This window comes from Neovison vison, chromosome 1, assembly GCF_020171115.1.
Source record: "Neovison vison isolate M4711 chromosome 1, ASM_NN_V1, whole genome shotgun sequence".
NCBI lineage: Eukaryota > Metazoa > Chordata > Mammalia > Carnivora > Mustelidae > Neogale > Neogale vison.
The window spans coordinates 11,926,384-11,938,995 of record NC_058091.1 but is presented as its reverse complement, the minus strand read 5'-3'; the positions used below and the strand labels follow the sequence as shown (position 1 = coordinate 11,938,995).

Sequence of the window (12,612 nt, the reverse complement as noted above, 5' to 3'; positions counted from 1 at the left end):
CGCCTTGTCCACGACGGGTCAGCCACGTCTATCAGTGACGCCGCACTGGCCACTGGATATAGAACTCGGGTGTGTGGGGGCAGAGGGCCTGGGAAGAGGCAGAAACTAAGGTAAAGGTAAGATTTATCTACAAAAATCTTCGGACTTAAAAAAGATTTAATTCTCTTTAATGAAAAGAAAAAAAGCGGAAGCAGATGAGGCCAGTGAGTTAGACGTGTCTAGCAACCTCTACTTTTCCATCTCCTTTTTTAATACAAGACATTCTACCTTGATTAAAGGTCTGTGATTTATGGAAGCTATTTGCATTCAGAAGTCTGCTCTTCTAAAAGAGGCAGTTAATATTTTATCGGATAAGTGTTCCCATCAAGCAGGAGAATGATCACAAATGTTTTGAAAACAGAAATAAGACCTCCTTATTCTGGAGGCCAGAGCTGGGAGCAGGCTGGCCCTTCCACCTGCCATCAGGAGGCCTCGGCACAGGCGAATCTGTACTGACCGCAACGGAGAGCAAAGCAAGGCGAGGCACTACAGGGATCTGGCAGGTTTCTTCTGCTATGGAAGAAACAACAATGCTGTTTCTGTTAGTGCCTGGAATTCAATTCTACTTCGTCCAGGATTTACACAAAGAATTGTTTAAATATGTCCATGAAAGAAAAGTTTATATATTAAAATTGTAACACTATGGCTAAAAAATCCACAGGCTTTAGATTTCTAAGAGAAGAAAATATATCACTAAACGCCAGACTTAGAAAAGATGAAAACAAAGCAACCAAAACAAACAAACAAAAAAATCTAGAAAAAAGTCCAGATAATTGAAATGTGTATTTTATTCACTGCTTTTAAAGAAATGGCTGACATCTAATATGGCTATCAACATTTGGAAAATTAAAAAAAAAAAATCCAATTTAAAATTATCTTCTTTTCTTTGTAGTGGCTATGAATTTATAGCCATGACATTAAATATAGCCACTATATTAAAATTAGTGAAGAAAAAGAATATGCAAACCCAAAATAGATGGACATGAAATATGTCTGTATCATTATTCATGGTACTAGGACCTCAATATTTGATTCCCCTGTTTCACTTAATATGCTCCCTCATCATTTTGGTATAATTTCCTCACAACATTATGTAGAAGTTCTAATTTATTAAGTTACACTTCAGAAACCTTTCTCAGTGGAAGGAATAACAGAAGAAATTTAAGGACTCGCCCACCCCCCAAAAAATACTTGTCGGTTTACTGGTCAGATTGTCCTCAGCTGTTGTTGAGTTTTCTATTTCCTTTTATTTAAAAAAAAAAAAAAAGTATGTATATTTTAAAAACTTCTGAATTTTTTTCAAAGTTACCGATCTTGTGACTCTTGATTTCAAGCAAGTCACAAGCACTCGAATAAAAAGACAGTCTCAACTATCACTTGCAAAGCACAATCTAGTTAAAAATATTTCAGACCACATTCTTTAATTGGGGACATAAAAGAATAAAAGAGATCTTCCAACACAGATAAAAACTCAAAGATAAATTATAACTGTGGATTAGAACATAATATTAAAGGAAAAGAAAGCCTTTTTTGTGAGCACCCAAATAATTCCTCCTCTGTATACAGTGACACAAAAGCATTTTCAGCTTTCAGGTTTCGACAAATCCTGTTGTAACAACAACTCCCTCCCTTCCCCGCCTCTCCTTTCTTAATTCTCCCACAGCTCAAAAAATGAGATGGAGAACCTGGTATTTATCTTCCAGCACCATCAGCAGTTTCTACCTCAGATTTCCCTGTTGCTCTTTATCTGCAAGTTAACTTGTCGGAGCTTCGTCACTAATACTCGAAGCTGGGAGATGAGCCCCCGCGTGTGGCTTCTCCTCCTCAGACACTTTGACTGGAAGACACTGACCGAGGGGAGCTAAGACACTGACGGCTCCTGGCAAAAGGTATGGAAAATGAGAAGCTTCGGGGATGCTCAGAAACATAGAGACCTTTAAGTATCGTGTAGCTTGGATTTTAAGTTGTAAATCTGTGTTTTAAATGTTCGTTTTCTTATGAATAAATCTTGTCTGGAAAACTGACTTTACATCTTAATGAAATCCACTCCAGATTTTCTGCTGGCAAACAGCTGATAAAAATTAACATTTGTGGGTTCTGGATGCAGGACGTTCTGGAACCATGCGAGCCTTCTCTATTTAGATCTAAGTTTGTACCTGCGACCCCACTGCTCCTGTTTACTTTCACAGCATTTCACCCCCGCCGCTGCCAGTGAAACAAAGTGTGCTTTTATTCCGCACCAGACAGAAATTTGAGAGAACAGGCCACAAACTGTATCATACTTGCGGTTGGAGAAGGAAAAAAAAAAGAAAGAAAAGAAAAAAGACTTCGTAGTAATATGGCTAACATGCCAGTACATTTTTACAAAGGAACAGAATAGTGACCTTCATTGTAGAGAACAGATTCTTTCTGCATAAGTTCTCTGCAGAAGAAAGCATTTAAAATCCAATATTCAACAGCAAGCGAGCACTCTGCTAACTGAATGCAATGTCATATTGTTTACACTGATTGTGGCTGGCTGTAATTTATCACTGCCAGTACTTGTTAATTAAGATGAACAAGCTGTCTGCAAGCCCGAATTACACTGAAATTTATGAAATGTATTGGTTAATGGGAAGAAAAAGGTTATAATTGGGAAGCTGAGCACAGACGGATCAACACATAAAGGTTACTCAACCAAAGTAAAAATAGAGAAATGAGATGCTCTTAGAGAATGGGAACAGCCATCTCGACGCTGAGGAAACCCTAAGCTGAAAATGGTCTGGGAAGGCAGTAATTTAACGAACTGGCTGGAGTGTGAGACGTTAAAACCCAAACCTGAGAACAGCTATTATAAAACTATAAACGTGTTTCATTTTCTTCTAGAATCTTTAACTTCGGTTCTATTTTGGTCTCAGATACGAAAAGAAATTTGGAAAACAGAAAGAAACGAACCGTATGGTTCCACACAAAGCCTAACTACTCTGATGTGTGTTTAAGTCTGATATTTAAGAATTTAAAATTTCAGGAAAACACTTCCCTAAAATTGTCACATTTTAAGACTGCGAACAAAAATAGAACAAAGGAATTTCGACAGCCCAGGATTTAACTTCTTAGAGAAGCAGTGTTCTAACTCCGTGAAGTATGTACTCTTCATACCGGAGCGGATTAGTATTACTTCAGGTATTACACAGAAGGCCAGCATCAGCCTCCTTGGGCGAGTGCGAGGCTGAGCCATGTGTCGCATTACTGCCCTCTCAAGTGCTTTTCTTTCTAGATGGGACAGGGAGTGAACGCAGTTGACAGTCAACGGTGCTTCCTGTCCCCAGATGGAGCATTTTTCTCTGCTCCCGGGGAGCACATGGAGAGGCTCTCACCAGGGTGTACCGGGGTAACGGTGGGGAGAGATGGGGAGAGGCAGGGAAAGCAGGATACTGCTGCTGAGACCTCTGTGACACAGGGTGATTTCTTGCCTCAGTGTCCTTCCTAATCGGAAAAAATGATGATGCAAAAAGTTCTATCTGCAGTTTGTTTCAGCTCTAAGATTCTATGTAGATCAGCTCATAGGAAGGAAGAGAAAAATTTCAGATGCCATTAAATATCAATTGTCACATGACATAAAACAAATAAACATACTGATAACAGAGTCAATTTTAATTTGTGGAATACTTCTATGTGTTAGATATTGTTCTAGGCCCTTAAAATGCGTTTAACTTTTGATATATATACAATAATCCTCCCCCTTTTCCAGAAGAGGATACTGAGGCACAGAGAGGTTCTGGAAAGCTAAGAGTTGACCCAAGTGTTTTGGATTCAGAGTCCATACTGCCTTTTGTGAAATATACACGAATTGTGGTAGAACCACAATGTCTTAATACATCATTCAAAGATTAATGCAGAAACACAAAAAAGCTGTTATTACTATATTTCAGAAACCACTGTATTTCTTCCAAGGCAGGAAGTGCTGCCAGATTAAAGCATAGCCAAGTAACAAATTCAGTGCTATCTTTTCTCTCCTTGAAAAGAAAGAAAAAAAGGAAAGAAAAAAAAAAGATTAAATTATTTTTGGTATCCTTTCACATACAACTAATGATGTGGTTATTTCTGGCCTATAATTTTAAGATTCAGTGTCACTACTTCTGAGTCCGTCAGGATAACCGGTTTCGCAGCAGACGATTTCATTTGGGTCAGGGAATGATTCTGGGCCCAACTAGACAGGATCTCACATTCTCATGAGCAGGAGACAGAGGCTTAATTGTTCCAGTTTTGAGTATCCTGTACTTGATGTGAAACGAGTGTTAACCTAGATAAGGATTTTGCAAAAGTTTATTAACTGGAAATCAGGGATAATCATGCCTATGGCTTTACCTGCTCTCTGCGAATTTCCTTTCCTCCTTTAAACAGTTCACTTGGGTCACATGTCTGGCATATGGTGGGTGCTTAATTTTTTTTTTTTTTTTAAATAAAACCATCTTTTTGAATACTTGAAACTTCTCCACTATGTATTTATAAATCATTTTTAAGAACTGGGCTTAAACACTGTTTCTCATTAAAATACTCCATAGGTAATAATGAAGAGATAGTTTTAAAAACCTCTAATGCTATTAAAATTCTTATTAGATCCTCCAGCTGGAATCTGATAGGTCAGAATTTCCTAAGGCCCACTGCCCACGTTAGAGACAACTTCAGCAAAGTTTCAGTTTTAAAAAGAACAAGTGGACAGCTCTTTCCTTGATGCCCTGTATCAAGCACCACCATCCACCCGCACTCAGGACAAGGGTAGCCTCTGTGAGGGCCTCGTGTGAGCTTTTCTCCTGGGCTACCTACTGTGCGGTCTATTCAAATGTGTTCTTTGCTCCCACGTGGAACGTGGGACATGGAAATGGAAGCCCTTTGTTTATGCTTTCTTTCAATCCCAATTTTGTCTTCTTTTCCTAGCCTTTGTCACTTGGTTCTCTGCCGCAGAGAGAAAGCTACAATCTTGATCAAATACGGGGTAACGGTGGGCAAAGATAAAGGGGACGTCATGGTGTCAGCTGGGCTCCAGCTCCTTGCTTTCGTCCTGGCCTTATCCGGAGTGTCTGGAGTACTCACAGCCACTCTGCTGCCTAACTGGAAGGTGAACGTGGACTCGGGCTCCAACATCATAACGGCCATCGCGCAGCTGCAAGGGCTGTGGATGGACTGCACGTGGTACAGCACCGGGATGTTCAGCTGCACCCTCAAGTACTCCATTCTGTCCCTCCCCGTCCACGTGCAGGCCGCACGGGCCACCATGGTCCTGGCATGTGTTCTGTCTGCTTTGGGGATCTGCGCTTCTACGGTAGGGATGAAATGCACTCGCTTAGGAGGGGACGGGGAAACAAAGAGTCACGCCTCTTTTGCTGGCGGAGTCTGTTTCATGTCTGCGGGGGTCTCTGGTTTGATACCAACAGTGTGGTACACGAAGGAGATTGTAGCAAACTTTCTGGATCTGACAGTTCCAGAAAGCAACAAACATGAACCCGGAGGAGCGGTCTATATTGGATTCATTTCGGCCATACTACTCTTGATCTCTGGCATGATTTTCTGCACTTCCTGCATTGAAAAGAATCCAGAAGCTTGGCTCTATCCACCCAAGCAGCAGCACATCTCCACCACACAACCAGAGGGCAATTCTGCATACAACCTGAAAGATTATGTGTAAAAAGCTGCATGAATATGGACTTTTTAGATGCCCGCTGTGACTTCTGTCTTTTGCTTTAGAGAAAGAAATCTAAATGAGGTCACTTAAAATGCCGACAAACTATTATGTACCATTGTTTATCTGTTTTAAGATTATTTTTCCATTACTATTTTCATGTTTTATCGAGAGGTGTATAATTGAGAGAGGTTCTGTTATATTAAGGCCATTAACTGATGGCTTTTTTCCCCCTTTTAAGATAAACTGTTGATGTATCTTCTGGGTTGTTACTGATTGGATCTTATAAAAGAACTAAACCATCAAATATACAAAAATGCACCTTTCTCTGGTGTTGATCTAGGGTACCATCTGCTTTTGGTGTCTGTCTACAACACCACAGTGACTTGCTTCTGTTTTCAAGCCCCACTGTTTGAACCTAAGGGAAAGAGGAGATGTCCGCCTGTCCTCAATGCTGCCCAAACCAGCCTCCCCGAGTTCCCACCTACTATGACCCTCCTGCTTCTTTTTTCATTTTAGAAACATCATGTACATGTGTAAGAGCCAACAATAGGACAAAGTTGGTAAATGCTACCATATCAAAGTGAAACCAAACCAAACTAAACGCACACTGAAATCTCTGGGACTTGAAAGCCTTACGTACCAAGTGAGTGAGAATGACAACCGTTTGACTGAGAATGCGCAACAACTGCCACCTCCGCTGCTAGCAAGAGGATGTCCCAGATAAAGTCCGTTTATCCTACAACAATTCAGATCCCTCCAATCCCCTCTCACTGGTTACTATCTGGATGATAGAAGTTACTTTTAAGTTGTCATTTTTGTTCTCAAGTTTGATTCATGTTAGAACATTGCTGTTCTCTTATAAATGAATTGCTTCAGTTAGTTAATAGAAAAACAAAGTATAAAGAATGTTTTTTAAAAATATAAGTTAAATTAAGAGATGTAATTCAAATAACAAGAAAATAAAAACTGGATTTTCTAATGTGCAATGGGGACAATGCACAGTGTTTCTAGTAATTCAGGTAATTTACACTGAGTCATTGTTCATATAATAGGTAAAGGGAGAAAAAAAGGACTATTCCTTTGTACTTTAGTAACTCAGGAAGTGGCAAGAATATCTTTTATGTGAGTACATATTTTTCATTTGTGCCTACAGAAGTAGAGACTAAAGTATTTTATACCTAGTTTACGCATTTCTCTTCTGCAACAATGTCATTAGCTATTAACAGAATAGCTAAAGTGAAAAGGTACTATTTCATCTGGGAATTAGGAAAAGACTTATTTAAACAAGTTTAAATGATCGTTTAAAGTATGGATTCCTGGGACGCGTGGGTGGCTCAGCCAGTTAATCAGCCGCCACTGGCTCAGATCATGATCCCAGGGTCCTGGGTCTGAGACCCACATCAGGCTCCTTGTTCAGCAGGGAGCCTGCTTCTCCCTCTGCCTGCTGCTCCTCTTGCTTGTGCTTTCTCTGACGAATAAATAAAATCTTAAAAAAAAAAATCGATTCCCTTAGAAATAAAAATGTTTTCTAAACAAATGTCATACTAAAAATACCTGATAAAAAGAATAGTTTTATGCAAATTAATGTGACAGGATTGCTATGACCCCTATATGGCTTTCTCATTTGGCTCACTGTGACTGGCTTCATTCGCAGTTTACGTATCCTATAGTCCTATACTAAAAGTTTAGTGTATCTATTCTATGAAATATATACTTCAAAGAATAATTTTTACTTAGCTCTGGAATATTTTCTTTAAAAGATGCAGGAATGTCTTGAACTCCAGAAAAGCACCCATTTCATACACGTAATGGCCTAATTCTATCCAGACCGGACATATCAATGATAACGTGTCTTGGAATCCCTCCAGCCCTACGGGACCCCCCTGCTGCACTGCTCCGCATGCAACCCTCCCACACTCACCCCATGTCTGCCTAAGCTCCGACAGCCTCCAGGGTCAGTGGGGTCTCCTCTGTGAACACAATCCTGACTCCTGAAGAAGTCTGCTGCTTCCATCTCTGTACTCTCACAGAATGCTCCATCACAAATTACTAGTTTACATGATTGCATTTCCAACTAGACTGGGAGACAAGTGTTTTTTTGTTTGTTTATTGTTTGTTTTTGTTTTGTTTGTTTTTTTAAACCACTGTATTCTCAGTAACTTGCAAAAGTGCGTACAAGGCCAGGCCAGTCCTATTTCAGTCCTTCATGTACGGACACTGTCTGGTTTAAACCCCACAAAGACTCTAGGTGGCAGGTACTATTCTTAGTACCTAGGGGGAACTGACAGAGAGAAAACTATCACTACCTAACTTGCCCGAGGTCTTCAGCTAATAAATGGAGAGACAGCATTCAACCTGAGGGAACCGGAGTCAGAGGAGGTGAGTACAACGTCACACAGGGCACAAGGCTACACGGTACATATTACTGAATCTAAGTCTTGGGTTTGCCCATGTGAAAATGAGGATGAAATAGCACCTACTCACAGAGGGGCTGTGAGCATTCAATGAGACGATACGCACACAGCATGCGGGGGCGGGGGGGGGATAAGCACGCAACGGACGCTGCCCGGTAGCTCCTGGTCTAACCCAGTGGTTTCCAACTGGGGGTGGGTCGAGCCTGCAGAGGACATGCGGCTGCACCTGGAGACATTTCTGGTTGTCACAACTGGGGTAATGGTATTGGAATATAGTGGGCGGGAGGCAGAAAAGCTATTAAATATCCTATAGTGCACAAGACAGCCCAGGCAACAAAGAATTTTCTGGCTGAAAATGTCAATAGTGATAAGGTTGAGAAGCTCTGGTCTAACGTATTTGAATATACTTAAACTTTCATTTTTTCTTTCTTTTTTTTAAAATAAGAAGTTACCAAAACAAAACCAAAAGAAGAAAACACCAGAAAGCCCCAGAGTATCATGCTTGTTTTACCTAGGACCAGACATGTGTGCAGATTAAGTGTGTGTGTGTGTGTGTGTGTGTGTGTGTCTATGACAGAAGAATCAGCTAACAGTTCTGGCAAAAATGTAGACACAGGTTAAGTCAGGAGAACTGGGTATAGGAATGAATAGATTTAAAAGAAACATAAGTGATATCAGAAGGTGGTAACTAGTGATTCCCTGTGCAAGTAACGGTGAAAGGGGCACCCTGAGATCCCCCTCTCACCCCCTCTGGAATACCCGCCCGACGTGGGCAGGTGAGGTCATTAGCACACTGCACGCATACATACAGGCAGAAGCAGCCTGGGGTGCGCAGACAGAGGTTCAATTCTGGAGTTAGTGTTTTCTCATTACATTTCTTTTATTACCATATTTTTAGCTACATGGCTTTACCATAAATTAACTTTATTGACTTTTGAGGATTTCTATCCTAGCCTACAATTTCGCAGAACCTGTTGTATAGCTCTTCATCACCTCCAATAACTTTTTTATTCACTTCATTGCACTTTGTACATACATAAAGTATCACCTGCAAAAATGCAACTTTGTTCCTTTCTTCCTTGGATTTAGAGTATTTCTTGTTTATTCTCGAGTAGTTATTAAAATATAATAATATAATAAGGTAAATTGTAATAGTAAATATTCTGTTTCTATTCAACACTTACTTGGTTTTTAAAAAAGACTGGTAATTTTCTACTTATAAAACTGGTTTTAGTTTACACATTTTTATTTTAGACTTGCCCACTTTCAAAAAGAATTTGAGGTTACTTACAATAAAATTTCTGGCATCGTAAGTACAAAGAACATGATAAAGGTGAAAGACTAAAGTTACAAAGAAAAGAAAGAAAAAATGCTATTAAATAATCCTTGCTAAAGGCTACCAAAGGATTTAAACATGAAACAGTCTAGAACTTCAAAGCAACCAAAGCACAAAAAGCCACACAAAAAATCTGATGGCTCCGTCTATGGGCGGGGCCCACCAAGGCCACTCTGGGCTTTCCCCAAGTTCCCACTGGGCTGTACAACCATCCCCAGCTGCTGTGAGTGCACGGTGCTAACGGCTCACAGATCTGGAATTGCCTCCCTTGTTAGGTTAGGGAACCAGTGCTTCTAGGAGGTGGCCAGAGCCAAAGACTGGCCACACAGGTATACAGCAGGCTGCTTCCTTGACTGACTCTGTGGGACAATTTGTGCCCCAGAGCTCCCCTTCTCCCTGCCACCCTATAACCCGGTGGAATCAGGTTGAAGGAAGTCTCCAGGCAGAACAATATTCTGGGCTTAGCTTTTCCCCCTTTCTTTATCCTGCTTCCCACACCACTCTTCTGAGAGCACTCAATACACCACTTTCACAAAAATTCTTACCACAATCTCTGAATCCACAACACCAGACCTAACACAGAAGAATATTACTTAAGCAGAAGAACATTAAGTCTTCTGACCTTATGTCCAAAGGATTCTCAAACACAGGATAACATACAACAGAAATATCCTCAAATCAGATTCTGAAAAACACAAAGGCACGGCTTTCTTACGTGAATCCACCCATTTTACGAAGCTCGAGATTATTTCACAGAGAAGTCAAGGCCTTGAAGGCTGTCAGTAAGGACAGCTGAAAGCTTTTGAAATGTGATCCTCAAAGGTCAGGCATGGATGCCTCAAGTCCTGACCTTCTCTTTATAATGTCATGGGTGTACCATCATTAATTCATCTAAAATTGTACTGACAGTATGTTTAAATCTGTACCATGTTTAGGGGTAACTTGATCCATATGCAGTACTCCTAATATGCAAAATTAGATATAAACTATATGAAGCTCTTAAAAATTAAAATCTATACAACTATATCAAAATATACCAACTTAGTCCATAAATATTTGCTTATAATCCTAATAGGTACTTTCCACTAACTGCCTCCAGATGCTAGATACTCCCATTACTTCACATTGATTATCTCTATATCTCAAAACAGTCCTTCAAGGGTGACAATACTGCCCCAATTCAGGTATTAAAGTTCAGCCTATTAACCTAACCAAGTTCTCATAATTAGGAATATTTGAATTCCAGTAGGTCTAGCTTCCTTTAAAGTACTGCCAGTTTTTCCACTAGAGTGTACTGCTCCTATCATGCTAACCCAAAGAGCCTGTTGCAATTCTCCTTTTATAGTGACTTACCTAGTGGGTCCAACTACAGTATAGTGATGAGACCTAAAGCCTATCCATTTTGTTGGAAGTATTTCCTACAGAAATAAAAACAAAAAAGATTTATTTTATTTGAGAGAGAAAGAGAGCACAGAGTAGGGAGTGGCAGGGGAAGAGTAAGAGATTTATATTCCCAAGCAGAATCTGTGCTCAGCATGGAGCCAGACCCAGGGCTCCATCTCACAACTCTGAGATAAGGATCCTGAGATCATGATCTCCTGAGATCACCACCTGAGCCAAAACCAAGAGGCAGATGCTTAACTGACTGCGCCACCCAGGTGCCCCTGTTGGAAATATGTTAGGTTATGAGCCCCATGACCACAATTTTAAAAGAGAAAAATGACACAGAATTTTGAGGTTCTAGCTAACAGCTTAGTAGTCCTCAAACTTGAGAAACGTGAAGAACAGCTTCATCAGTAGATCAGTAAAAAATTACCGCAGAACCCCAGAAATATGTGGATTCTCAGAAGACTAGAGATGTCAGCTTGAAACTAGTGTTATTTGCTCATGGAAGTATTTTTTAGTCATGAATTTGCACTGCAAAAGAAGTATTTTGTTTTGTCATTGGTAAAATAACTCAAAAGTGAAATGGAAATACAAAACCTTAAAATTCTAACTTAAAGTCTATATACTACAAACTCTAGGAGATTAAGGCACACTAGAGTATGCCAACGGATATAATTGTATGACTCTAAGAGGTTGCATTTTCTGTAGATATAGAAGAATTTGGGGTTCAAATTTGGGGTATAGTACTGGGGACAGCACTAGAGAAGTTAATGAGAGTAATGAGTTTAGCAAGAATTTAGGTTGACTAGCCAGGAGAGGACTGTTACAGTTCCATGGAAATAAAAGTTCTGCTATTAAAGCTTGATTATAAATTACTCTAAAGACCAATAAAGAGAGGGGATTACAGATTCTCACAGGAAAAAGTCTAAGTGATTATAAATAAGTTCTTGAAATACCACAAAAGCAGTGCCCATATCTAATTCTCAGGATTGGTTGAGAATAAGTACTGAATTTTAGTAAGTTTCTTTGAGCATCTCTAGAGAAGTAACCTCCCTCTCTCAATTCCCCAATGAACCTGCCTGTACTTCTAAGCACATTTTACTTGTATTGTGGTTAATGTGTTTATGCCTTTCTCCCCTTGTGTTCACAAAACGTTAGCCAAAGGGACAGTCTTATACTGTTATTTTATCTTCTCTATAAAATTCCTACCCTTTCTTACTTAAGAAAATAAAAACTTTAAAAACTTGGTCAATACAATTATCAGTCAAATATTCTCCGGCTTTTCTCAGAGTATTCTTCATCTGCTCTAATATAATAAAACTACTTCAGAGCAGCAGAGAATTCTTTTAGAATCAAAATTTAATCATTTGATTTACTGTTTTGCTTTATTATAATACATTCTCTCTCCCTGATAACTGTGCTCCTAGATTACAAATAAATTCCCTGCGTGTAATATTTACAACATGATAAAAAGCATGTAAAGAAAATCGCTGCAAATATGTTTAATTTGCCAAAAAGCAAACATCCCTCAGGAAAGTGAACCAAAAATATAGCTAGCATTTTTCCAAATAATAAGTATTTTCATGAGGCCTTAATTCTAGAGAATAGAACATCTAATCAATTAACTACCTGTGTATCTTATTTCAAAATCAAAGATAAGGTTGTAACAACCTCTAAAAACCATCAAATGACCTCAACTAGGTAATGAAAACAAAGAGAAACTTTCCACTAAAAATATTCCAAAGTCCAACGTAAGAAACCCTTGGTAAAATTTA

General features: G+C 39.5%; 2 protein-coding genes across 4 annotated transcripts in view; one reads left to right on the top strand and one right to left on the bottom strand.

Moving 5' to 3' along the window:
• TFB1M (transcription factor B1, mitochondrial) overlaps positions 1 to 12,612 on the bottom strand; it is a 79,058-nt gene that overhangs the window by 16,162 nt on the left and 50,284 nt on the right. The window lies entirely within an intron of this gene.
• On the top strand, positions 1,368 to 6,457 carry CLDN20 (claudin 20). Its single transcript, XM_044243519.1, has 2 exons — positions 1,368 to 1,928; positions 4,957 to 6,457. Exon 2 carries the CDS (start codon positions 5,045 to 5,047, stop codon positions 5,702 to 5,704), a length of 660 nt encoding a protein of 219 aa, XP_044099454.1. The 5' UTR covers positions 1,368 to 1,928; positions 4,957 to 5,044; the 3' UTR covers positions 5,705 to 6,457.

Bases quoted from the DNA above. Each gene is read 5' to 3' on its own strand.
- CLDN20 (XM_044243519.1), top strand. From the start codon at position 5,045: ATGGTGTCAGCTGGGCTCCAGCTCCTTGCTTTCGTCCTGGCCTTATCC.